Source organism: Mus musculus, chromosome 2, assembly GCF_000001635.26.
Source record: "Mus musculus strain C57BL/6J chromosome 2, GRCm38.p6 C57BL/6J".
Taxonomy (NCBI): domain Eukaryota; kingdom Metazoa; phylum Chordata; class Mammalia; order Rodentia; family Muridae; genus Mus; species Mus musculus.
The window spans coordinates 22,872,415-22,899,391 of NC_000068.7; the positions used below are offsets into that span (position 1 = coordinate 22,872,415).

General features: G+C 41.3%; 2 protein-coding genes and 1 long non-coding RNA gene across 17 annotated transcripts in view; 2 read left to right on the forward strand and 1 right to left on the reverse strand.

Annotated features, from left to right (window-relative positions):
• Apbb1ip (amyloid beta (A4) precursor protein-binding, family B, member 1 interacting protein) overlaps positions 1–3,239 on the forward strand; it is a 119,683-nt gene extending 116,444 nt beyond the window's left edge. For all 5 annotated transcript variants that reach the window (XM_006498186.3, XM_011239139.3, XM_030251888.1 and 2 more), the window contains one exon: positions 2,386–3,239. In XM_006498186.3, coding sequence (XP_006498249.1) covers positions 2,386–2,907 — 522 coding nt within the window. In that variant the 3' untranslated portion in view covers positions 2,908–3,239. The remainder of the gene's footprint in view (positions 1–2,385) is intronic.
• Positions 1,135–20,956, reverse strand: Gm52503. The gene is made up of 2 exons (XR_003953772.1): positions 20,781–20,956; positions 1,135–1,745 (listed from the first exon to the last, which is right to left on the reverse strand). It is a non-coding gene; the product is annotated as a predicted gene, 52503 (long non-coding RNA).
• Positions 20,957–21,967: 1,011 nt separating this feature from the next.
• Pdss1 (prenyl (solanesyl) diphosphate synthase, subunit 1) overlaps positions 21,968–26,977 on the forward strand; it is a 45,885-nt gene continuing 40,875 nt past the window's right edge. For 6 of the 11 annotated variants that reach the window (XR_374108.4, XR_001783152.2, XR_001783150.2 and 3 more), the window contains exon 1: positions 21,968–23,348. Coding sequence is in view for 3 of the 11 variants with exons in the window: in XM_006498188.4 (XP_006498251.1) it covers positions 23,217–23,348 (132 nt within the window). In the remaining 8 variants the exon portion in view is untranslated. The remainder of the gene's footprint in view (positions 23,349–26,977) is intronic. The other 5 variants (NR_149721.1, NM_019501.3, NM_001355467.1 and 2 more) reach the window with 3 other exon arrangements.

A 26,977-nucleotide genomic window follows, 5' to 3' on the forward strand; every position in this document is an offset into this window, starting at 1 on the left:
CTTGTGGTGCAGTACAGCTCAGACTAATTGTGGTCCTGTCCTATCACCCACATATTACAATCCACGTGCACAACTTCAATAATTTTCTTCATCCACACCTTCAAAGGTAAAAGTGAAAATTGGTGTTCACTTAAAGATTTGTTGTTTTTGAAAGCCATTTCAGACTTTTAAAAGCTGTTTCTCTAATCTATCCAAACCTGAGAGTCTGACCAGGCAGTGTTCTTTCTGTTATATTTTCATTATTTCTGTAACATTAGTCAAAAAGAAGTATTTTTTTAAGAAGGAATGAAAGAACCCCAGAATAGAAATAATTTCTTTGTGAATGCCAATACCTAATCTGCCTGATCCAAAAAAATCAAGAAATAAATCACAAGTTTATGAGCTTTGCATGCTAAGTAAATAAATGAAACACAATTGAAACTCATTGAAAAGTACTTTGCTAGAAGAAAAAAAAAAAAACCTAAATTTAATATCTAGTAGTTCAGGCTGTTAAGCAGAGAAAAAAAATGCTTTAAAAGCTGATAAAAATGTAAATTAAAGTGATGATGGTTTTCACCAGAACATAGTCATTCAATTCAGCTGCCTGAAATTGCTGGGGACGTTACATTTATATAAATACACTGTTACTTAAATACACATTGTTATTGCCATTGTCAAGTCCTCTATTGAACGCTGTAGACCTTAGAGTCTAGAGAGACTTAAGCCAGGTCAAGTGTTCTGACTCTAGGGCTTATCTCACTATAACATGAGGCAGCTCATGTTCATTGTATACCTGAATTTCATAACACACAAGCACGCACTCACACCCACACACAAATGCACACACACAATTTTAGACTATGTGTCCTGCTTCCAACCTCTCCCTTCTGGAACCTTCTAAGGTACAAGGACAAAGTTTATGATCAACTCCTCCTTAGAAGGGCAGAGTCTAGGAACTGGAACCTTTGTTCTAAGAACAGTGCTGCATGGAAATTTCATCCACAACCAAGGGAAAGATTGGACACACTCTCCAGCAGGAAGAGATCCTTTATGGCTTTGTAAAAGAGTTACCTGTCACCCAGACAGGATTACTTCTCAGTTTCTTCACTTGTACATTCTTCATCCTAACCAAGCAGGCTGTCTAAACAAAGAGGATTTCTTTTAGCATAATATTCTTTATTTATTCTTTGAGAATTCACAATTTATCTCAAGCACATTTATCCCCCATCCCCCCATTCCAACTCCTCTCAAATACCCCCTCACTCCCACACACTCTTCCTTCTCAACTCCATGTTCCCTTTTTTCTTATAACCCACTGAGTCCAGTGTTACCTATATACTCATGGGTATAGGGCCATCCACTGGGTCACAGTCAACCTGCCAGGGACCATAGCCCTAAGGAGAACTGACTCTCCCTCCTCAGTAGTCAGTCGATCCTCAGCTAGGGGTAGGAGCTCCTATACTTGTGCCAGCTGTGCTGGAAAGTCCACTAGCTGGATCTTATGCAGGTCATGGCCTGTCATGTCCAGGACATACTTTCACCCTCATCTTCTCCAACCTCTGGCTCTTACAGTCCTTTTGCCTCTTCTTGTTCCAGAGAACTGAGTCTTGGGGGGGGGGGGGGAGGGTGTATTACAAAGATGTTCCATGTATGAGTGAGCACGTCACTGATACTTGTTCTCCGCACCTGGATCAGTGTGAGTCTCTGTAATGACTGTTGGCCACTGTGCAAAGAATTTTCTCCGATGGGGACGAAGCAGCACTAACCTAAAGATACAGAGAGAGATTTAGAAGGCAGTTTAAAACTTTGTCCATTTAGTAAAAATAATAGTATGTTCACCCCTAGAGTCTGTGAGCTCTTTAGCCAAGTGCTTCACTAGATTTTAAGCCAAGATATTTTGGTGAACACTCTGAGATGCCCCTTAATTACCTCTATGCTGTCAACGGTGTGGCACAGAGGGATAGTTCACTCACATATACTCATGCACACACCTAAAATTGTGTTCCTGCATATGCCCACTGATAGCTTGCCTTAGGTCAGGAGTAGGGAGTCTTAGAGAATCGTCTGGTTTCCAGTTTGAGTTGAGTTAGGATTTATTAGTACTTTAGAGAGACATTTAACTTCTGTGTAAGACTTGCTAGGGAAGGTCTGTGCTTGTCCTAAACACAGTAAACACCTCCTAGAGTAAATGTGGTTAAGATGCCCAGTTACAGAGCGTGCTGTTTTAGTGCTCACATCTAATGATGTGACAGACATTTGGAATCATTCCTGTGCCTGGAGAAAGGTGAGCTCATGAGCACGTTAAGACCCAGTGTAGGAAGGAATGGGGCAATCCCATCAGCGGCAATGCCACATGATGGATGTACTGTCAAGAACTGTAAGAACTCTATTGTTTCTTTATTGAAGGATGAAAAGCAAGGCTTGGGTAACCATTCCCCAGGAGCAACCAGGGAGAACCACCGTCCTAAGTCCAGCCTGCCACCGCCACCCCCTCCAGTAAGACGGTCTTCAGACACCTGTGGCAGCCCCGCCTTGCCATCCAAGGTCAAGGGCCCTGGCACCTGCACCTTCCCCCACCCGCCGGAGAACTTCCTGCCACCTCCACCGCCCCCACCGCCTGAGGAGGACAACAGCGGGCTACTCCCGCCACCCCCGCCCCCGCCCTACCTGGAGGAGCCACCAGACTTCGTGCCACCACCCCCACCGCCTGCAGCTGTTGAAGACTCTGCATTGCCACCCCCGCCACCACCCCCGCCCTGTCTCTCCCAGGAGATAACTAAGTCATCTCCGTTGCCCCCCAAAAAGCCCCTAGTCCCCCCCAAGAGGCAAGAGAACCAAGGACTCCCCGGTGCACCAGGGAACAGTGAGCAAGATTTTATGTCAGACCTCATGAAAGCATTGCAAAAGAAAAGAGGCAATATACCCTAGGGACATGTTAGTATTTGGGATGCTCTCTATTAAAATTCATGTTTTGGTACTCTATTGTCATATATCTTGTTCATTTTAGTAAAATGTTTTCCGACTAGAAATAATGTAAAATCTCTTCACTGTTGTGCATACTATGTTCATAGCCATTAAGGTAGCCATATTCAGGGTTTCTAACTACATATATCCAAGCACACCCACATGTACATCCTGTGTGCTTTCACATGATACATTTTTGTCTTGCAGTCCAGGTTCACTGAAATGATATTCTGGGTATGTTTTCGTGTGTTCAGAAGGCTCAAATTTTAAAAATTAAAGTTTGTCTGAAAACAGTATCTCTAGAAACAGTGTGTAAGTTTTATATGGTGTCAGCACTACTTTAGATTTGACTCTCTAAAAGTTTCAAATTCCTATGCCTTCTTAAGTCTTGTTCTATTTCCTTCTTGGTGTCTAACCTCTGACATAACAAAATGGAGGTGGGGAGGAGAGAAAGAAAGCAGATGTTTCATTTCTTTTATACTTCTTGGTTGATTCTATCTCAGGCCCAAATACTGCTTTTATGTGTGGGTGGGTGGGTGGGTTGGTTCTGAAGGGCTGGGAATGAACCCATGAGTGCCTACCTTGGCAAGTGTACAACAAACACATAGCCAACTTTTCACTTTTTTGGTTTTTTCTTTCCTAAGTTTGAACAATGACCAGGCAGACACACACACACACACACACCACATTAGCATTTGTGTGTGATATATCTGTGTGAGTGCATGTGTGGATACTTTATGGAGAGAGTCCACTCCCTCCTCCTGTATGTGGATCTGAGGCTTGGATCCTCATACTGGCTTAGCAAGTGCTCTACTGGACCAGTCTTTGTTTTTTAAATGGATGGACAAAGCTATACAAAACTGGACAGTTTTTGTTTTGTGACTCTTTAGATGCAGTGGTACAAATATCCTTCAGATAAAGCAACAGGAAAAGACAGGCTGGTGTGCATCCTGTATCCTGATCGTGAACTGCAGAAATTTAAGACTCGGCATATTCTGTGCTGGGTGAGCCAGCTTTGCCTTCTCTAATTGGCTCCTCGGTGGCCTTGTCGAACTTTGAAGTTGACTTCACGACTCTGCTTTTGTTCCTAATTATATTTTTTCATTTAAAATCTTTAGTTCCCTTAGAGTATATAGAAGATAAAAATAATATATTTTTTAAACTAAAGATAATCAATCTTAGTTTTCAATATTTGGAAAGAAGTTAGCTCTAATATTTTAAATGAACTCAGTTCTAAAACTAACATATCTAGTAATTAAAATTAGTAAAGCAAGAACGCAGAAAGAGGGGTACCTCGACGAAAGTGAGCTCAAATGTTCTTGAGCAAGAATTTGAAATTGAAGGTAAACAAACACTTTATTTCAAATCTCACCCCACACACATTAGATCATTCATGTTTAAGTTTTATGGTTTTATAACAGTGTAGTAAAATCATAACTTCCTGATTCTGGCTGTTATGCAGATCCCTGGAACAAGGCAGGCAGGCATGATGGCATGCTTCTTTAGAGAGCAGTTCAGAGACTAAGAATGATGAGTGTGGCCACACAGACTTAAATCTGATATACATTAATGAATGTGGTCCACTTTGCTTAAATCTGATATAAATTAATGAAGCTATTACAAAGAGCTCAAATTGAATGGTCCTTTATAAGGACTGTAATCTGGGTTCACAAATGTGGATCAAAATAAGCACCCAGAACCAGGTGTGGTGGTGCATGCTTGTAATCAAGTCAGAAAGCTAGTCTTGGCTGTAGCAACACCTGGTCTCGAAATAAAAATAAAACAATAAATAAAACTACTACGATGATTGCAGATCAGGAGCATCTGTTGGAATTCTGGTCACCTGGAATCTAGAGTAGAGTTTCACTTAGTTTATTTGAGAGCATTCAAACTGAGGGAGGGATTCATAGTCAAAGCTATAGAAGGAAGTACAGATTCCTGTTTGTCAGCTGTGAAGTCTTGAGAATGAAGGCAATCAGGAAATGATCCAGTACACTCCGTGAATTAAAGTTCTGACTTTATGTAAACAAAATCACCTAGTGCAACTAAATGCAAACTAAAAGTTCATCTCTGTGATTTAAGAAGCCTGGATCAAGCATGCATCTAAGCACCCTGGTCCCAAAACAGGTTCTGAAAAATTCTTAGCTCTCCCCTCTTTTCCCAGCTTAGCCATTATTTGTACATTTGCTTCACTGTATCTCTGCAAACTGCAACTTTCTATCAACTGTCCAGAGCTTTTCCCTAACTGGAAAGACTTTCTGAAAACATCAGCAGCCAGAGGGAGTGAAGAATTGTTCCTTATTAAGCTATGTGTAATGAGAACATGAGGCTAGTGAAAGAGGTGCTAGGAACTCATCATTGTGGACCAGGAGAGGGAAAGGACCAGGACCTGAGTTCCTTGGGGATAAAAGGGGGTATACAGTTGTAATGGGCTTCATAAGAGACCCCCAACGCATGCAGGCCCCACAGGGCTGGTTCACATCCTATCTCCTAAATTCTACTTGTACCAGACTTTTTCTTTATATAACAGAGTATCAGGGTCCAGTCTTGACACAGGATCGTAGTTCTTAACTGGAAGCAGGAATATCTTGAAGGCCCACAAATATCTTGAAGGCCCATAAATATCACAGACTACTTTTTGGGTACAAACTGACAGGCATTTTTTTCAAGGCTTAAAGTTGCTTCTCTCTCTCTCTCTCTCTCTCTCTCTCCCTTCTCTTCCTCTCTCCCTTCTCTCCCTCTCTCCCTCTCTCCTCTCTCTCCCTCTCTTCCTTCTCTCCCTCTCTCTCCCTTCTCTCCCTCTCTCCTCTCTCTCCCTCTCTCCCTCTCTCCTCTCACTCCCTCTCTCCCTCTCTCCTCTCACTCCCTCTCTCCCTCTCTCCTTTCTCTCCCTCTCTCCCCCCTCTCTCCCTCTCCCCCTTCTCTCCCTCTCTCCTTTCTCTCCCTCTCTCCCTCTCTCCCTTCTCTCCCTCTCTCCTCTCTCTCCCTCTCTCCCTCTCTCCCTTCTCTCCCTCTCTCCCTCTCTCCTCTCTCTCCCTCTCTCCTTTCTCTCCCTCTCTCCCTCTCTCCCTCTTTCCCTTCTCTCAGTTTCAGCTTGAGCACACACTGCATTCTCCTGTGCACTCTGCTTTTCTCCTGTGCATATTTCACACACAACTCACACACACACCACATGCACTCTCCTTGCATACACTCTCCATACACACCTCACATTCTGTCTTCACACACTCTTCACATTCTTTCTCACATTCTCTCTACTCACTCTACACTCACCTCATGCACACTTCATTCTCACCTCACTTGCTCTTCACATGTTCACTCACCTTCTTCTTGCCCCAGTCTTTTACTGATACTCCAAAAGCATGTAGAAAAAAAGAGTTGTATAATATCTTCCAAATCAAATTCAAAAGAATAACCACATCCCACAAAGAATCAAGAATTACAATTGTTCCCCAAAGTTTCAAACTCCCCTAATTCCCAGGCCTGTGGCCAAAACAATAATAAAATTGCAAACATCATTATTTAAACTTTAACTTTTAACTTATTAAGCTTTATAGCTCTGAACTCCAAGATCAACTAGTTACATTTTCCTGTGAAGCTCTAATGATAAACGACATGGGCAAAGCTGCCAGGCAGTGACCAGAAAGAATCAAGTTAACCCTTAACTCAGTAGTTCTGGTAGCTTTCTGTGTCTGCACATTGCACACAATGACTCTCCTAAGAATCCCAGTGTTTTGAATTAGTTTTATTAGGATATAATATTGTGCATTGTATACTTGTTTATCTAGGAACTACTCTTAAATGTTGTGCAAAACTTATTTCATAACTTCAATAATCTTTTCCTTTCTTGGGGTCCTAATGTTGGCTCTATTTCATTTTCTAACAATCTCTTCAAACTTTTTCTGCAAGTCAAGCATTAATCTAGAACTACCATTGTGCAGTTATTGCATTGTTTCCAAGACGAGAATACACAACATGAACCTGTGTTGCCACCAGCAGCCACGGGTTACTGGGTTCCTGAAAGGAAAGCTGGGGATGGATGGGAAGGAAAGAGAAATAACGAACCAAGACAAAGTTCTCTGCTCAAGGCTCAATGTTTCAATTCTAGGGTCTGAACTTGAAGGGGAGAAATGAATCCCTCACTTTGCCAGGACCTCATCAGGAAGACAAGCTCAGTTGCTCAGCAGGTAGTGGCTTCTTGCAGGAAGCTGCAGATGTGGCAGGACAATAGACTGCACCTAGGTCAGAAGTCTCCACCCTAGGTGGGCTAGCCACCTGTGGCAAAACAAGGTCTGATTCAGCCTGCTCAAGGCTGGGGAGAGGGCATACACCTGGGCCATTAGGACTGTGCTGTGCTATGCTCCTATGCCTCAACTTTTAATTGCTTAAGAATTATTACAGCTGGGCAGTGGTGGCACATGCCTTTAATCCCAGCACTTGGGAGGCAGAGGCAGGCAGATTTCTGAGTTGGAGGCCAACCTGGTCTACAGAGTGAGTTCCCAGGACAGCCAGAGCTACACAGAGAAACACTGACTCAAAAAAACAAACAACCAAGAATCACTACATCAGGAACATCTAGTTTCACAGAATTCACCAGAAGAAGAAGAAATAGGAAAGTCAGATATAATAGAAAAATTATACACACCAAGGCCAGCTGAAAAACTTTACACACAGATGAAATCTATACAGCCACATGTCCAGGAATAAGGTTATGAGAAATGGGAACAACTGTTGTTTACAAAGAGCTGCTGCAGGCTGAGATGTCTCCATCCCTGCCTACCAAAGGCAGTCCCTTATTTCAGATGGCAGATCCTCTGGAGGGATGTGTCTCCTGCTTCTCAGGGTCCCAGACACCACCCTTTTTTACAAGGAGCTGCATCAGGCTTCTGAGATGACTCCATTCCAGCCTGCTGCAGGCAGTCCCTGTCATGGTATGCTGTCCCCAGCAAGAAAGGACTGTAAAAACTCAAAGTGAGAGTTCCTGTCTGACAGACTTCTGCTCTGGGTGGTTATTCTCTGGACAGCAGAATATCTCACCATCTCCCTTCACCCCTGAGAGACTCCCTTGGACCAGGAAGCAGTTACTGTCTTCCGCCTGAACCCAGTGGAGAGTGCCAAGGGCCCCAGAGGACTCTCCATGCCACAAGACCCCTACCACATGGAGAACCTCATGATCACAGGTGAGTGGAATGCAACATCAGCTCCAAAGAATCACATAGGGTCTTGTGCCAGCAGGAACAGGGACAAAGAAACCCCACCTGACAAGAAGCTGGAATTCATTCCAGCCAGGGCCATCCCTGCCATCTTCTGCCTGAACCCAGCTGAGGGAACCAAGGGCCCCAGAGAACTCTCCATGCAACAGGACCCCTAGTACACCCAGGAACACGTGATCACTGGAGAGCATGTGGGCAACAGAAGCAACAGAGCTTCTTGGACAGGGTTTCTTTGGGCCTTCATCCACAGCCAGGAGGCTGAGCTGAGACCCAGACCCCTGGACACCTTCCTTGCCAGAGGAGAGTGGACCTACAGGGAGGACTCTGACCCCAGGACTCAGGAGGTGGGTCAGAGCGCCAGACTTCTGGACACCTGCCCTGAAAGAGGAGAGCTTGCCTGCAAAGAGTTCTCCAACCACTGGGACTAAGAGTTGGACTCCCAGGAGGCTAACAGAATCACAGGAAGAACAAGCTCCAGCCAGAGACAACTAGAACATTAACACCAGAGATTACCAGATGGTGAAAGGCAAACGAAAGAATCTTACTAACAGAAACCAAGACCACTGAGCTTCATCAGAACCCAGTATACCCACCACAGTGAGTCCTGGATACCCCAACACACCCGAAAAGCAAGACTTGGATTTAAAATAATATCTCATGATGGTGGTAGAAGATTTTAAGAAGGGCATTAATAACTCACTTAAAGAAATACAGGAGGACACTACTAAACAGGTAGAAGTCCTTAAAGAATTACAGGAAAACACAACCAAACAGGTAATGTAATTGAGCAAAACCATCCATGATCTAAAAATGGAAGTAGAAACAATAAATAAATAAATACCCACAGGGAGACAACTCTGGAGATAGAAACCTTAGGAAAGAAATCTGGAACCATAGATGCGAGCATCAGCAACAGAATACAAAAGATGGAAGAGAGAATCTCAGATGCAGAAGATTCCATAGAGAACACGGACACAACAATCAAAGAAAATGCAAAATGCAAAAAGATCCTAACTCAAAACATCCAGGAAATCCAGGAAACAATGAGAAGACCAAACCTACAGATAATAGCAATAGATGAGAATGAAGATTTTCAGCTTAAAGGGCCAGCAAATATCTTCAACAAAGTTATAGAAGAAAACTTCCCAACCCTAAAAAAAGAGATGCCCGTGAACATACAAGAAGCCTACAGAACTCCAAATAGACTGGACCACCAAGAAAGAAATTTCTCCTGACACAAAATAATCACAACAACAAATTCGCTAAATAAAGATAGAATATTAAAAACAGTAAGGGAAAACGGTCAAGTAACATATAAAGGCAGGCCTATTAGAATTACTCCAGACTTTTCACCAGAGACTATGAAAGCCAGAAGATCCTGGACAGATGTTATACAGACACTAAGAGAACACAAATGCCAGCCCAGGATACTATACCCAGCAAAACTCTCAATTATCATAGATGGAGAAACCAAAGTATTCCATGACAAAACCAAATTTACACAATATCTTTCCACGAATCCAGCCCTTCAAAGGATAATAAAGGGAAAACACCAACACAAGGATAGAAACTACACCCTAGAAAAAGCAAGAAATTAATCCTTCAACAAACCTAAAAGAAGACAACAGCAAGAACAGAATCCCAACTTTAACAACAAAAATAACAGGAAGCAACAATTACTTTTCTTTAATTTCTCTTAATATCAATGGACTCAATTCCCCAATAAAAAGACATAGACTAATAGACTGGCAAAACAAACAGGACCCAACATATGTCTCCTTACAGGAAACCTACCTCAGGGACAAAGACAGACACTACCTCAGAGTAAAAGGCTGGAAAACAATTTTCCAAGCAAATGGTCCCAAGAAACAAGCTGGAGTAGCCATTTTAATGTCGAATAAAATCGACTTCCAACCCAAAGTTATCAAAAAAGACAAGGAGGAGCATTTCATACTCGTCAAACGTAAAATCTACCAAGAAGAACTCTCAATTCTGAATATCTATGCTCCAAATGCAAGGGCAGCCACATTCATTAAAGAAACTTTAGTAAAGCTCAAAGCACACATTGCACCTCACACATTAATAGTGGGAGACTTTAACACTCCACTCTCATCAATGGACAGGTCCAGGAAACAAAAACTAAACAGAGACACATGGACACTAACAGAAATTATGAAACAAATGGATTTAGCAGATATCTACAGAATATTTTATCCTAAAACAAAAGGATATACCTTCTTCTCAGCACCTCATGGTGTCTCCTCCAAAATTGACCATATAATCAGTCACAAAACAGGTCTCAACAGATACAAAAATATTGAAATTACCCCATGCATCCTATCAGATCAACACAGACTAAGGCTGATCTTCAATAACAACATAAACAATAGAAAGCTAACATTCATGTGGAAGCTGAAGAACACTCTACTCAATGATACCTTGGTCAAGGATTAAATAAAGAAAGAAATTACAGACTTTTTAAGAGTTTAATGAAAATGAAACCACAACATATCCTAACTTATGGGACACAATAAAAGCAGTCCTAAGAGGAAAACTCATAGGCCTGCGTGCCTCCAAAAATAAACTAGAAAGGGCATACACTAGCAGCCTGACAGCAAACCTAGAAGCTCTAGAATGAAAAGAAGCAAATTCACCCAAGAGGAGTAGACAGCAGGAAATAATCAAACTCGGGGCTGAAATCAACCAAGTGGAAACAAAAAGAACTATTCAAAGAATCAACCAAACCAGGAGCTGGTTCTTTGAGAAAATCAACAAGATAGATAAACCCTTAGCCAAACTAACTAGAGGGCACAGGGACAGTATTCTATTTAACAAAATCAGAAATGAAAAAGGAGACATAACAACAGAACCTGAGGAAATTCAAAACATCATCAGATCCTACTGCAAAAGGCTATACTCAAGAAAACTGGAAAACCTGGATGAAATAGACAACTTCTTAGACAGATACTAGGTACCTAAGTTAAATCAGGATCAGATTAATGATCTAAACATTCCCATTTCCCCTAAAGAAATAGAAGCATTCATCAATAGTCTACCCCCCCCCCCAAAAAAAAGAAAAAGCCCAGGACCAGATGGGTTTAGTGCAGAGTTCTATCAGACCTTCAAAGAAGACCTAATTCCAACTCTCCTCAAACTATTCCACAAAATAGAAACAGAAGGCACTCTAAAGAAAGAAAACTTCAGACCAATTTCCCTTATGAATACCAATGCAAAAATACTCAATAAAATCCTGGCAAACCGAATCCAAGAACACATCAAAATAATCATCCATCATGATCAAGTAGGCTTCATCCCAGCGATTCAGGGATGGTTTAATATACGGAAATCCATCAACGTAATCCACTATATAAACAAACTCAAAGACAAAAATCACATGATCATCTTGTTAAATGCTGATAAACCATTTGACAAAATACAACACCCCTTCATGATAAAAGTAATGCAAAGATCAGCAATTCAAGGCCCATACCTAAACATAATAAAAGCAATATACAGCAAACTAGTAACCAACATCAAACTAAATGGAGAAAACTCAAAGCAATTCCACAAAAATCAGGGACTAGACAAGGCTGCCCACTTTTTCCCTACATATTCAATATAGTACTTGAAGTCCTAGCCAGAACAATTTGACAACAAAAGGAGGTCAAGGGGATACAAATTGTAAGGAAGAAGTCAAAATATGACTATTTGAGGATGATATTATAGTATATATAAGTGACCCTAAAAATTTCACCAGAGAACTTCTAAACCTGATAAACAGCTTCAGTGCAGTAGCTGGATAGAAAATTAACTCAAACAAATCAGTGGCCTTTCTCTACAGGATAAACAGGATGAGAAAGAAATTAGGGAAACAACACCCTTCACAGTAGTCACAAATAATATAAAATACCTTGGTGTGACTCTAACTAAGGAAATGATAAATCTGTATGATAAGAACTTCAAGTCTCTGAAGAAAGAAATTAAAGAAGATCTCAGAAGATGGAAAGATCTCCCATTCTCATGGATTGGCAGGATTAATAGTCAAAATAGCCATCCGGCCGAAAGCAATCTACAGATTCAATGCAATCCCCATCAAAATTTCAACTCAATACTTCAACGAATTAGAAAGGGCAATTTTCAAACTCATCTGGAATAATAAAAACTCCTAGGATAGCAAAAACTATTCTCAATAATAAAAGAACCTCTGGTGGAATCATCATGCCTGACCTCAAGCTGTACTACAGAGCAATTGTGATAAAAACTGCATGGTACTGGTATAGCGACAGACAAGTAGACCAATGAAATAGAATTGAAGACCCAGAAATGAACCCACACACCTATGGTTACTTGATCTTTGACAAAGGAGCTAAAACCATCCAGTGGACAAAAGACAGTATTTTCAACAAATGGTGCTGGCACAACTGGCGGTTGTCATGTAGAAGAATGTGAATTGATCCATTCTTATCTCCTTGTACTAAGGTCAAATCTAAGTGGATCAAAGAACTCCACATAAAACCAGAGACACTGAAATTTGTAGAGGAGAAAGTGGGGAAAAGCCTCAAAGATATGGGCACAGGGGGGTGGGGAGAATTTCTAAACAGAACAGCAAAGGCTTGTGCTGTAAGATCAAGAATTGACAAATGGGACCTCATAAAATAGTAAGCTTCTGTAAGGCAAAAGACACCGTCAATAAGACAAAAATGCCACCAACAGATTGGGAAAGGATCTTTACCAATCCTAAATCAGATAGGGGACTAATATCCAATATATACAAAGAGCTCAAGAAGCTGGACTCCAGAAATTCAAATAACCCCGTTAAAAATGGGATGCAGAGCTAAACAAAGAATTCTCAAGTGAGGAATACCAAAGGGTTGAGAAGCACTTGAAAAAAATGTTCAACATCCTTAATCATCAAGGAAATGCAAATAAATACAACCTTGAGGTTCCACCTCACACCAGTCAGAATGGCTAAGATCAAAAATTCAGGTGACAGCAGATGCTGGCAAGGATGTGGAGAAAGAGGAACACTCCTCCATTGCTGGTGGGATTGCAAGCTTGTACAACCACTCTGGAAATCAGTCTGGCGGTTCCTCAGAAAATTGGACATAGTACTACCGGAAGATCCAGCAATACCTCTCCTGGGCATATACCCAGAAGATGCTACAACTGGTAATAAGGACACATGCTCCACTATGTTCATAGCAGCCTTATTTATAATAGCCAGAAGCTGGAAAGAACCCAGATGTCCCTCAACAGAGGAATGGATACAGAAAATGTGGTACATTTACACAATGGAGTACTACTCAGCTATTAAAAACAATGAATTCATGAAATTCTTAGACACATGGATGTATCTGGAGGATATCATCCTGAGTGAGGGAATCCAATCACAAAAGAAGTCACTTGATATGCACTCACTGATAAGTGGATATTATCCCAGAAACTTAGAATACCCAAGATACAATTTGTAAAACACAAGAAAATACCCATGGAAGGAATTAGAGACAAAGTTTGGAGCTAAGACAAAAGGATGGACCATCCAGAGACTGCACCACCCTGAGATCCATCCCATAATCAGCCACCAAACCCAGACACTATTGCATATGCCAGCAAGATTTTGCTGAAAGGGCCCTGATATAGCTGTCTCCTGTGAGGCTTTGCCAGTGTCTGGCAAATACAGAAGTGGATGCTCACAGTCATCTATTGGATGAAATACAGGGCCCCCAATGGAGGAGCTAGAGAAAGTCCCCAAGTCGCTGAAGGCGCTGCAACCTTATAGGTGGAAAAACAATATGAACTAACAAGTAACCCCAGAGCTCATGTCTCTAGCTGCATATGTAGCAGAAGATGGCCTAGTCGGCCATCATTGGGAAGAGAGGCCCCTTAGTCTTGCAAACTTTATATGTCCTAGTACAGGGTAATGCTAGGGCCAAGAAGTGGGAGTGGGTGGGTAGGGGAGCAGGGCAGGGGGAGGGTATAGGGAACTTTTGGGATAGCATTTGAAATGTAAATAAAGAAAATATCTAATAAAAAATTGGAAAAAAAACCTCAAAGTGACTATAATACACTGAAATTTTAACCTTTGATAGATACTTTAGGAAAGCCACTGAAATGCATATTGATATGGTTAGAGTAGATCAAGCACTGGTACACTAAGTCTCTTCACCCCTCCTCTGCCCTTCTCTATTTTGATTTCTTTGTGAGTGCAAGTTTAATATTGAAGTCTTATGATCAGAAGCTTTCTGTGAACATTAAGCATACATTTGCCTTTCATAGGCATACACACCACCAGGCAGTAAATGCTGCAATTTGTGCTCAGTGTTGCAGAATTTGTTTATCTGGCCCAGAAGTTGTTTTATAGGCATTCCAAGACCTGAATGCGATCCGCCCTGACAGTTAAAGCTAAATATGTTCTTGTTCAGTGACATTGAGAGAAATGTTTGGATGTGGAAAATTCTAAAGGAAGAGATTAAAACAGTGGTACTAATCTTGACTTATAAAATCTATAATCTTGTAAAATGATGGCAACAGGACCAATACCTGCACAACTTGCCAGCTGAAAATTAAAGTACATCATTTGAGCCAGGTATGACGGTGAATGTCTTTACTCCCAGCACTTGGGAAGTAGAAGCAGATAGATTTCTGTGAGTTCTAGACCTTCCTGTTCTACACAGTGAGTTCTAGGACAGTCAAGGCTGCATAGAGAAATGTTGCATCAAGAAAGAAAGAAAGAAAGAAAGAAAGAAGAGCAGGCCTCCTAGGGATATCAACCAAACAGAGCATAACAAGTTACCATAAGCCCAGGCACATACCATCACTTAAAGGCTAAACAAGGCAACCCGATAGGAGGAAAAGGATCCTACAAGTGGACAAAAGAGTCAGGGACAGCCCTGCTCCCACTATTAGGATTCCCACAAGAACACTAAGCTACTCAGCCATAACTTATATGCAGAGGACCTAGGTGAGAGCCCTACAGGCTCCCTGATCTCCACAAGTTCCCATGGGTTCTGGTCAGTTGATTCTGGGGAACATGTTCTCCTGGTGTGTTCCAAACTCTTCTGGTTCCTCCAATACTTCCTTCCCCTTCTCTGCAGATTTCCACCTAATGGCTGTGGGATTCTCATCTGCTCCCATCAGTTGCTGGATAAAGTTTCTCTGGTCTCTTTGATGATGGTTCTGCTAGGCTCCTGTCCCAGCATACTTTGCAGGCAAGGACAATCTGTAGGTCAAAGGTTTGGGGACTGTGTTGGTGTCCCTACTTCCACTTGAGGCCTTGCTTGGTTACAGAAGATGGACACTTCAGGCCCTAAGTCCCCCATTGCAAGGAGTCTTTGCTAGGGTTACTTTTATAGATTCCATGGAGTTTTTCCACTGACTAGGTTTCCACCTGAGTCCTGAAATAACCCCAATACCAGACTCTTCTCACAGTATTTTCTCCTTTCAGTTTGTTTATATGGTGGATTACATTAATAAATGTTGCATGTTGAACCATCCCTAAACTGTGGAAGATGATCTTTTGGTGTGTTCTTGGATTCAGTTTGTATTTTATTGAGTATTTTTGCATTTGTCTTTTTATTAGGGAACTGAGTCCACTAATATTGAGAGACATTAATAGCCAATGATCGTTAATTCCTAATGTTATTTCGTAGTATTTCAGTTGTTGTTGTTGCTGCTGCTGCTGCTGCTGGTGGTGGTTGTAGTGGTGGTGATGGTGGTGGTGGTGGTGGTATGTGGGTTTCTTTTCTTTGGGTTTGCTGAAGTGAGCTTATTTATTGCCTGCATTTTCAACAGGTGTAACTAACCTCTTTGGGTTGGAGTTTTCCTTCTAGTACTTTCTGTAGGGCTGGGTTTATAGATGGATGTTTAAATTTGACTTTGTCACAAACTATCTTGTTTTCACCATCTCTGGGGATTGAAATAATTTCGCTAGGTATAGTAGCCTGTGCTGGGATCTATGGTCTCAGAGGATGTAGCACACCCATCTCCATTGAGAAGTCAGGTGTAATTCTAATAGGTCTCCCTTTATATGTTACTTGGCCTTGTCCCCTTGCAGGTTTTAATATTCTTTGTTTGGTGTTTTTTTTTTAAAATATTTCATCATTTATTGAGGAACAGCATCTTTTTTTATTAGATATTTTCTTTATTTACATTTCAAATGCTATCCCGAAAGTTCCCTATACCCTCCCCCTGCCCTGCTCCCCTACCCACCCACTCCCACATTTTGGCCCTGGCCTTCCCCTGTACTGGGACTTATAAAGTTTGCAAGACCAAGGGGCCTCTCTTCCCATTGATGGCTGACTAGGCCATCTTCTGCTACATATGCAGCTAGAGACACGAGCTCCAGGGGTACTGGTTAGTTCATATTGTTGTTCCACCTATAGGGTTGCAGACCCCTTCAGCAACTTGGGGACTTTCTCTAGCTCCTCTATCAGAGCCCTGTGTTCCATCCTATAGATGACTGTGAGCATCCACTTCTGTATTTACCAGGCACTGGCATAGCCTCACTCGAGACAGCTATATCAGGCTTCTTTCAGCAAAATCTTGCTGGCATATGCAATAGTGTCTGGTTTTGATGGCTGATTATGGGATGGATCCCAGGGTGGGGCAGTCTCTGGATGGTCTATCCTTTTGTCTTAGCTCCAAACTTTGTCTCTGTAACTCCTTCCATGGGTGTGTTGTTCCTTATTCTAAGGAGGAATGAAGTATCCACACTTTGGTCTTCGTTCGTCTTGATTTTCTTGTGTTTTGCAAATTGTATCTTGGGTATTCTAAGTTTCTGGGATAACTTCCACTTATCAGTGAGTACATATCAAGTGATTTCTTTTGTGATTGGGTTATCTCACTAAGGATGATATCCTCCAGATACATCCATTTGCCCAAGAATTTCATAAATTCATTGTTTTTAATAGCTGAGTAGTACTCCATTGTGTAAATGTACCACATTTTCTGTATCCATTCCTCTGTTGAGGGACATCTGGGTTCTTTCCAGCTTCTGGCTATTATAAATAAGGCTGCTATGAACATAGTGGAACATGTGTCCTTATTACCAGTTGTAACATCTTCTGGGTATATGCCCAGGAGAGGTATTGCTAGATCTTCCGGTAGTACTATGTCCACTTTTCTGAGGAACCGCCAGACTGATTTCCAGAGTGGTTGTACAAGCTTGCGATCCCACCAGCTATGGAGGAGTGTTCCTTTCTCCACATCCTCGTCAGCATCTGCTGTCACCTGAATTTTTGATCTTAGCCATTCTGACTGGTGTGAGGTGGAATCTCAAGGTCGTTTTTATTTGCATTTCCCTAATGATTAAGGGTGTTGAACATTTTTTCAGGTGCTTCTCAGCCCTTAAGTATTCCTCACTTGAGAATTCCTTATCTCTGTACCCCATTTTTAATGGGGTTATTTAAATTTCTGGAGTCCAGCTTCTTGAGTTCTTTATATATGTTGGACATTAGTCCCCTATCTGATTTAGGATAGGTAAAGATCCTTTCCCAATCGGTTGGTGGCCTTTTTGTCTTATTGACAGTGTCTTTTGCCTTACAGAAGCTTTGCAATTTCATGAGGTCCCATTAATCAATACTTGATCTTACAACACAAGCCGTTGCTGTTCTGTTTAGGAATTTTTCCCCAGTGTGTCTCTGGTTTTATGTGGAGTTCTTTGATCCACTTAGACTTGACCTTAGTACAAGGAGATAAGAATGGATCAATTCGCATTCTTCTACATGATAAACTCCATTTGTGCCAGCACCATTTGTTGAAAATGCTGTCTTTTTTCCACTGGATGGTTTTAGCTCCTTTGTCAAAGATCAAGTGACCATAGGTGTGTGAGTTCATTTCTGGGTCTTCAGTTCTATTCCATTGATCTACCTACCTGTCACTGTACCAATACCATGCAGTTTTATCACATTTGCTCTGTAGTACAGCTTGAGGTCAGGGATGGTTATTCCTCTAGAAGTTCTTTTATTATTAAAAATTTTTTTGATATCCTGTTTTGTTTTGTTTTTGTTTTTTTTTTTTTGTTATTCCAGATGAATTTGAAATTGCTGTTTCTAAATCTATGAATAATTGAGTTGAAATTTTGATATGGATTGCATTGAATAGGTAGATAGCTTTTGGCAAGAGGGCCATTTTTCCTATAATAATCCTGCCAATCCATGAACATGGGAGATTTTTTTCCATCTTCTGAGATCTCTGATTTCTTTCTTCAGGGAATTGAAGTTCTTATCATACAGATTTTCACTTGCTTAGTTAGATTCACACCAAGGTACTTTATGTTATTTGTGACTACTGTGAAAGGTTTTGTTTCCTTAATTTTTTTTTAAGATTTATTTATTTATTATATGTAAGTACACTGCAGCTGCCTTTAGACACTCCAGAAGAGGGTGCCAGATCTTGTTACAGATGGTTGTGAGCCACCATGTGGCTGCTGGGAATTGAACTCAGGACCTTCAGAAGAGCAGTCAGTGCTCTTAACCGCTGAACCATCTCTCCAGCCCCCCTAATTACTTTCTCAGCCTGTTTATCCTTTATGTAGAGGAAGGCCACTGATTTGTTTGAATTAACTTTATATCCAGCCACTTTGCTGAAGTTTTTTTTTTAATCAAGGTTAGGAGTTCTCTGGTGGAATTTTGCGGGTCACTTATGCATACTATCATATCATCTGCAAATAGTGATATTTTGACTTCTTCCTTTTCAATTTCTATCCACCTTGATCTCCTTTTGATGTCTAATAGCTCTGGTTAGGACTTCAAGTACTATATTAAATTGGTAGGGAGAGAGTGGGCAGCTTTGTCTAGTCCCTGATTTTAGTAGAATTGCTTCGAGTTTCTCTCCATTTAGTTTGATGCTGGCTACTGGTTTGCTGAATATCGCTTTTATTATGTTTAGGTATGGGCTTTGAATTTCTGATCTTTCCAAGACTTTTATCATGAATGGGTGTTGGATTTTGTCAAATGCTTTCTCATCATCTAATGAGATGATTATGTGGTTTTTGTCTTTGAGTTTGTTTATATAGTGGATTATGTTGATGGATTTCTGTATATTGAACCATCCCTGCATCCTTGGATGTTCATTCATTATGATGGATGATCATTTTGATGTGCTCTTGGATTCGGTTTGTGAGAATTTCACTGAGTATTTTTGCGTTGATATTCATAAGGGAAATTGGTCTGAAGTTCTCTTTCATTGTTGGGTCTTTGTGTGGTTTAGGTATCAGAGTAATTGTGGCTTCATAGAATGAATTGGGTAGAGTACCTTTTGTTTCTATTTTGTGGAATGATTTGAGGCCCAGACTCAAAGGGACTGATATGCATATGAACTAACAGAGACTGTGTCAACAAGCTCAAGACCTGCACAGGTTCAAACCAGACCAAACCTCAGCACTGTGAAGGGAAAGTGGATACAAAGTCCCACCCCTAACCAAGAAGCTTTTTGTAATTGATACCTGGTGGTATTGGGGAGGGGGGGGTGTCTTACTTTTCTTTGTTTTTTTTTGTTTTTTTCCAGAGTTTTGGAGGGTTTTTTTTTCCCCGTTTTCTGTTTTTGTTTGTCTTTTGAAATAGAACATAAGGTTGGGTCAGTAGGAAAGTGAGGGAGAGCTGAGAGGAGTTGTGGTAGGGAAAAGAATATGATAAAAAATATTGAAAAAAATGTTTTTAACAAAATTTTAAATAGAAGTATTTAAAGAAAGAAACTTTTAAAAAGCTTAAAAAATAAGGGAGGACAACTCTTTCTTCCTCTTTCTGAAAGGAAACATCCATATTATCACTATGCTTCAAAAATAAGGCAAAGGGGGCTTGGGAGACAGCTCAGTAGTTAAGAGCACTTAGTGTTCTTACACAGGACTTGAGTCTGGTTACTAGCACCCACAATCTGCCTGTAATTCCAGATCTAGGAGCTCTAATGCTTCCAGCCACCTGGGCACACTAACACATATGCATACATACACACACACACACACACACACACACACACACACACACACAGAGAGAGAGAGAGAGAGAGAGAGAGAGAGAGAGAGAGAGAGAGAGAGAGATTAAAATAGCGGTAAGAGTGACCATGCACATCTGCAGTCCAAGCACTAGGGAAGCTAAAAAAATGGGTTCTAAGTTCCAGGTCAGCCTGACAGTGTCTCAAAAAAGGAAAAAAGTGAACCTATTTAAATGTAAATAAATACCTCATTCATCTAAAAATGTTTCCTATTTCTGATAATGAATACTTTTATTGTAAAAAATATGAACGAAACAAGTGAGAAGATGTATCATTAAAATAGCTCATTCTAACAATTTAACATATTTCAAGTCACTCCATTATATCTAGGTGTACATGTAAGCACATCAGAATGACATCAATAGCCAAGCATTAGCATTTTTAAGGTAGGGTTGTGTTGATAATTCACTGATCTTTTATCTAATAACATTTGAATGTTTCATGTAGTACCTGAACCAAGACATATATGCAATGGTATGTGGTAGTATGTTTATAATTTTTCCTTGACTATTGGACCTACCAAAGATATTTCAATGAAATCATCAATATGACAAATGTCTAAAAGCCTAGCCAACCCTCCAAAACTAAGATGACAGTTTTAAAAATGGTTTAATTACAAACTATACCTGTTCTTACCTGTCAAGACTGGTTGTTTCGTTTACATAAGTGCAGTGACAGAGATCAAAGTTGTTTCTAGTTTTAGCATTTCTTCTAGGCTCTGCCCAACAGTCACCAAGCAACATTCAGGTCCAAGCCAGGCTTGCTATGAAAGAACTGTTTAGTCAGTCTCTCTGTCTGGCTCTCTCCCCCTCCCTCCCTCCCTCCCTCCCTTTTTATTATCTCTGGCCTCTTTCTCTTTCCCTGTCCTCTCTCCCCCTCTCTAGTGATCTCTGTAGGCCTCTTCCCTTCTCTCTCTCTCTCTCCCTCCCCACCCCCCCCAATGTCCCCTCTCTTTCTCTGCCTCTACTCCCTTCTCAACCCCCCTTCCCATGCCCTAAAACAAACTTCATTTCATTTTATACTAGATCCACTTTATGGCTGGTACCTGGGTGGGGGGTGGGGGGGGGACAGAGTGCCTCATCACCTGCTTACAAAACATATTATCTAGATCGTGTGCAACACCCTAAATATAAGGAGTGGATTAGAGACAATGCAAAGGAGACTGAAGAAACTAACCATGTCCTTCAAATATTGACTCTTAGGAAGGTACCAACTGCAAATTTGTGAATTATGTTTCTTCTTGTTCTGCACCATACTTACATTTAAAAATGTTGGGCCTAAAGCTGAACACATTATTTTCATATTTTATATTAGGTTCATATGTCGTAGACCCCAATTCAGTTCACAGCACCCATATTCAGCTGCTCCCAAACACCTGCTCCAGGATCAGACTCCCTCTCCTGGCTAGCCTAGTTGGGTCAAAAGAAACATCTATGAATTATGTGTGTCTTCTTGATAGATTATTAGGAGTCAGAGTTTAGCTACACAACAGTGTTAGAAGCCTTAAATGACTTCACATATATTTCCTAGTTATCTTGCATCTTGGATACTACAGCTCAATGATTTTGTGTCTGTGTTGGTAATGAGGGTCTAACCTGGGACTTGACTATACTAGGAACGTGCTCTTTTGCTTATACCACAACCCACTACAACTTCTTTTTAAGAGCCAGGGCTTTTGTTTTAATCTGGATAATTTTTACATTAAAAAATGCCCAGCAGAATTGTGGATTGCTATCCTTCTCCCTGTGGGTTATTCCTGTTGCCCTACCTGCAAAGGAAGATTACCAATAACAATATACCACAGGTCATAACATTGTCAAAAGAACATGAAAGTATTTATTGCTACACTTATCTAGGCAAAGCCTACCTATTTGATTATTTCATTCACTCATTCATTAAGTAATTTGTGGTGTTGGGATGGAACCCAGGATGTTGTGCATGCTAGGAAAACACCCAACCACTCAGTCAAAACCCTAAACAGCAAACGTTTTATTTTGACAAGTTTCATACATGTATAACCTCCATTTTTAACATAGAAACCTAATAAGAAAATAATGAGCTCAACTTTAGGGTTAACCCTCTTTAAGTGTGTTGCAAACAAGAAAAAAAATTATGATTCAGAAAATTACAGCTGGTTTATTTCTTCCTAGGAGGGAGACTGGGAGGAGAGGGGGGTCGAGATGTAAAATGAATTAATGAATGAATGGGAAAAAAAACATCAACATGGGAAGGCAGTAAACTTCTTCAGTCTCCCCAGCGCTTGCCTCTCATTGCCTCCACCTAAGATTATGGCGTAAGATTATTACGAGCATGTATAATCATTTGATGAAAGTGTTATAAAAATGCTGTTTCAACTTCGGAATAAATCCGACATGCGACAGGCAAAATGAACAAATGAAACAACGACAATAAAAACATTTTCTTGAGCATCCTGAGCTGCACTGTATGCATTAGCAAATAGAGTTGGAAATGGGGACGCAGGTCGGTAATCTCAGCAGCAATAGGCTGAGGCAGGATGGTCAATTTGAACCCAATCTGGTCTATACAAAGCCAATCTGGTCTACACGGCGAGATAAGATAACGAAAAAAAATTAATTTTGCGTAGTTCATTACATCCAAGGGTTGGTCTCCCATATCCAGACATGAACAAAACCGCTAAACTATGCATGTATACATCTCTAAGGCTTTCAGGATAGAGTCCAAAAGCTAAGAGATAAGGTCAACTTAGCTTCTGTTACACAATAACCCACAGCGTAGACTAATTAGAGGAAGTTGGCACGTCCACTCGGAGCTTGGCATTGCGAAAACAATGGCCTCAGGGTTAGCAGGTACCGGAACCAGATTTCTGCACGCTTTGTCCCGCGTAGGACAACAGTTCGGACGCACATTTCTGGATAAAAGCGGACGCGGCTCCCGACTAGAGCCAGTGGCTCCGAGGAGGGTTGAAGAGGACAGGCGACCGGGTGGGGAACAGGGTGCGGCTTCGCGCTTCCGGTGCCCAGCTTCCGGCTCCGGGTTTGGGCTTGGGGCAGAGGCGGAGCTACGGCCCGCCGCGACTTTCAGACTTGAACCATGGCTATGCGCTGGTCGTGCTGGCGGCGTGGCTGCTCCTGGAGGCCGACCGCGGTCGGGAGCCCGCGGCGGGAACGACCTGGCTGTGTGGAGCCTCTCGGAACACGTGCCGCCTCGGACACCCGCGCGCAGGTGAGGCCGGGACGCGCGCGCTGTCCGCGGCGTAGAGGTCACCATGCCAATGACAGCCGGCGATCCAATGAATGGGAGGATGCGCACGTGCGCCGGGGCCTGCAGTCCCCACTGGGTGGGACACCCGGGAAGTGGGACTAGTCGCGGGGCCAGAAGTGCGGAGCTGCTGATCGGGCATCCAGAAGACATTGGGGTTGAGGTAGAGGGAGCGGCGGAGCGCAGCCCTGTTAAGCCGGGGCTACCCGGGTGTGTCGAGAGGACAACCAGAGCCAAAGGGACCTCTGCTTTCACTTTCCTAGCAATTTCGGGTTTCGGATCCAGTTAGCCTCAAAATTCGGAAAGGGTGTTGTAGCGACGCAAAGTGATGCTAGCCAGGGTGGACTTCAGTGCTGCAGGTGCTTACAAGAGAACGCACGCCTGAAAGGCGCTGGAAGGACACTAGAAGGAGAAGAGCCGAAGGGTGTCATGAGAGACCTATGACTTCTTTGAAGTAAAATCATTATCTAATTAGTAATTGCGGATTCTTAAAACTGTCTCCTACTGCGTTTGATTACAAATTCATTTTCTTTTGGTTTTTAGCCCTGTAAATGACTCTCGCTTCTGTGTGAGTTGGGTCAGTCCGTGCCGTGCTTTACCTGGCAGTATCTGCAGACTGACTTTTGAAGTTAGTGTTTTTTTCACTTTGGGTTTTGGAGACCTTTCCGGCCACCGAGTAATTGTATAAGTAATTCATCTTTCATTTTAAAAATAATCACCCACCTCTTAAATTTTAGTACTATTTGGTACATTTCATATGTCAGTGTACTTATCAAACTCTATACTAGGAGGAGATGTGTAACATTTATAAATATGTGGCTTGTACTAAACAAGATGCATAAAACGGATTATCCAAAAAAGAATTTGGAGAGAAAATGCAAGCTGCTCTAAATAGAAAGAATAACAAATAAGAGAAAGAGAGCATGTAGGAAGAATCTTAGAGGAAGATAGGCTTTGTAGGGATCCATTTTGATACTGCAAGCTAGACTTTAGAGGGTTTGGGGTTTTATCTCTATAGAAAGGAAGGAAGGAAGGAAGGAAGGAAGGAAGGAAGGAAGGAAGGAAGGAGAAAAAGGAAAGGAAAAAGAAAAGAAACCTCACCTGTGAAAAGAGTTTTTCTGGAAAGAATCTTTGTCATTGGCATCCATATCCGTTTCCTTGAGCAAAAAGGGAGACTACTTGACCGTCCAACATCATGTTTTTCTCATTCATGTGTTAACTTTCTACTATAAACATATTTAGAATTCAGGTGTCTACTTCAGACATGAGTGCTTTCATTACTTCAGGTCTCTCAAGGACTACAAGACTTAAGGACAATTATTAAAACAAATTTGTTTCTCCAACATAGTATCGTACTGTAGCCCAGAGTAGCCTAGAACTTACTGTCAAGCTAAGCATGGCCCCAGATACATTATAGTAGTCCTGCCTCAGTTTCCACCCCCATCCCTATCCCTATAGCAGTGCATTAGACCTAAGCAACCACACCCGATTTTGTCATTAATTCATATTGAGCACTTTCTCTTATTTTAAAAAGTCAATTCTCAACTAGGTCTGTAATACTAGCATTTGTTAGAAATCAGGAGTTCAAGGTAATCTTTGGCTACAGAGTGAGTTGAATGCCAAACTGGGCTGTATGAGACTTTAAAAACATCTTAAGGGGCAGAGTTGCCTTTCAAAGCGAGTAAATGATATAGAGAGGGAATAGAATCTGAAGTGGAAAAATTATTTTCACTGCCATCCTCAGTGAGCCCCAGAACTGGTTGTAAAGAACTGGTTGCCATTTTAAAACATGATTCTTTCCCTTTGAAAACACTGCCCTGAGGTAGCTCTAAGTAGAATACAGGTTGACTGAGGACCTGAGAATATAATTGAATAGATACTATCTTGTGTTTCTGCAGAACTAATAGTTATAGTTCAGTGGTAGAACACTTGCCAGTCATTGGCAAAGTTCTGAGTTGAGCCCAAGGACTGCAGAGTAAATAAAAATAAGTGTATGCTGTACATTGGATTCTCAAGTTAATTATATATATATATGTATGTATAATATGTTTGAGTATTCTATGTATAATGTGTATGTGATATATATATATATAATTTCTAAGAGTAGTTATAGAGAGAAAAATGTTACAAAGTGGCCCAGCCAGAAATTTTTGATATTTTCACCAAGCTCTGTCCTCTAAGACTGCAATTAACAGTATTTAAGCTACCTAGTGGCAGAGAGTAGCCTGTATTAATCATGCAGTTTTAACTCTTAGATTGAAAGCTGTTACTCTTCCATTAAGATGTCACTTGTTATGGCGGAATGGTACACTAATGCTAACCCAACACTTGAGAGGCCGAGGCATAAGGATCAATTCAGTGTCAACTTAGGCTGTGTAATAAGATGCTGTCTTAAAGCATTGGAGGGAGGCATGATCCTTATTTATATGTTCCATAATAAAGCATTACATTTGTATATGAACTACTTAAGGAGACCAAAAGAAGTAAGTATATTGTCTAAAGAGTGTCCTGTAATCCTAGCTACTATGGATTGAGTCAGCCAGACTGTGAGGTCAAAGGCAGCTTGTGCTACATATCAAGACGCCCATCCCAGAAGGGGGGAAAGTGGGCTGTCCTATGGTAAAATCAAAAGAGAGAACTCCTGCTATGTTGTGGGAACATTATAATTTTCTGTAACTCATAAATGTTCTTAATATTTTAATGAATAGATAATGCAGTGGTGGAGACAACAGACCTCAGTCTTCTTAGCCACTGTTTAGCAAAGTCAACATTTGTGTTCTTTTAACAGCTAAAGCAATGTATGGTTCATTCAGGCAAAGTCAGAAAATACATACTAAAAATGAGTAACTAAAGCAAGACCCCCCCCCCCCCACACACACCCCAATCCTATTTGGTTCAAAATAACTACTTGTAACGCTGGTTCCTGTGTTTCTAAACCCTGTTTTTGTCTCTATGTGTTTTACTTTTGGATGCTTACATAGAGGGTTGTTTGTTTGTTTGTTTGTTTGGGTTTTTTTAAGACAGGGTTTCTCTGTACAAACCTGGCTGTCCTGGAACTCACTCTGTAGACCAGGCTGGCCTCAAACTCAGAAATCCGCCTGCCTCTGCCTCCCAAGTGCTGGGATTAAAGGTGTGCGCCACCACGCCCGGCTCTACGTAGAGGTTTTTAATGAGATGACGATATGCACAGTTCTGAGGGTATTTTTTGCTTATAATTATAATCATGCTTGTCAGTCAGTTCTTCATTCTTGAATTTTCTGGAATCCAGGTTTTCTAACTTTTAAAATAAGTGGGCTGGTTAGGTGACTCTGGGTAAAGCCTGCGTTGTCAAGCCTGATGACCTGAACTTGAGCCTCATGATCCACATGGTGGAAGAAGAGAACCTCCAAGTTGTCTTCTGACCTCCACATATGTGCCATGGCATGTGCCTATGTACAAAAAGATACACACACAAAATAAATAAATGAATAAGTATAATTTTAAAAACCTAGTTATGACCAGATGTGGATATGATGGTGTATACCTTTAATCTCAGCACTCAGGAGGCAGAGACAGTAAATCTGTGAGTTTGAAGCCAGCTGGGGATATATAGT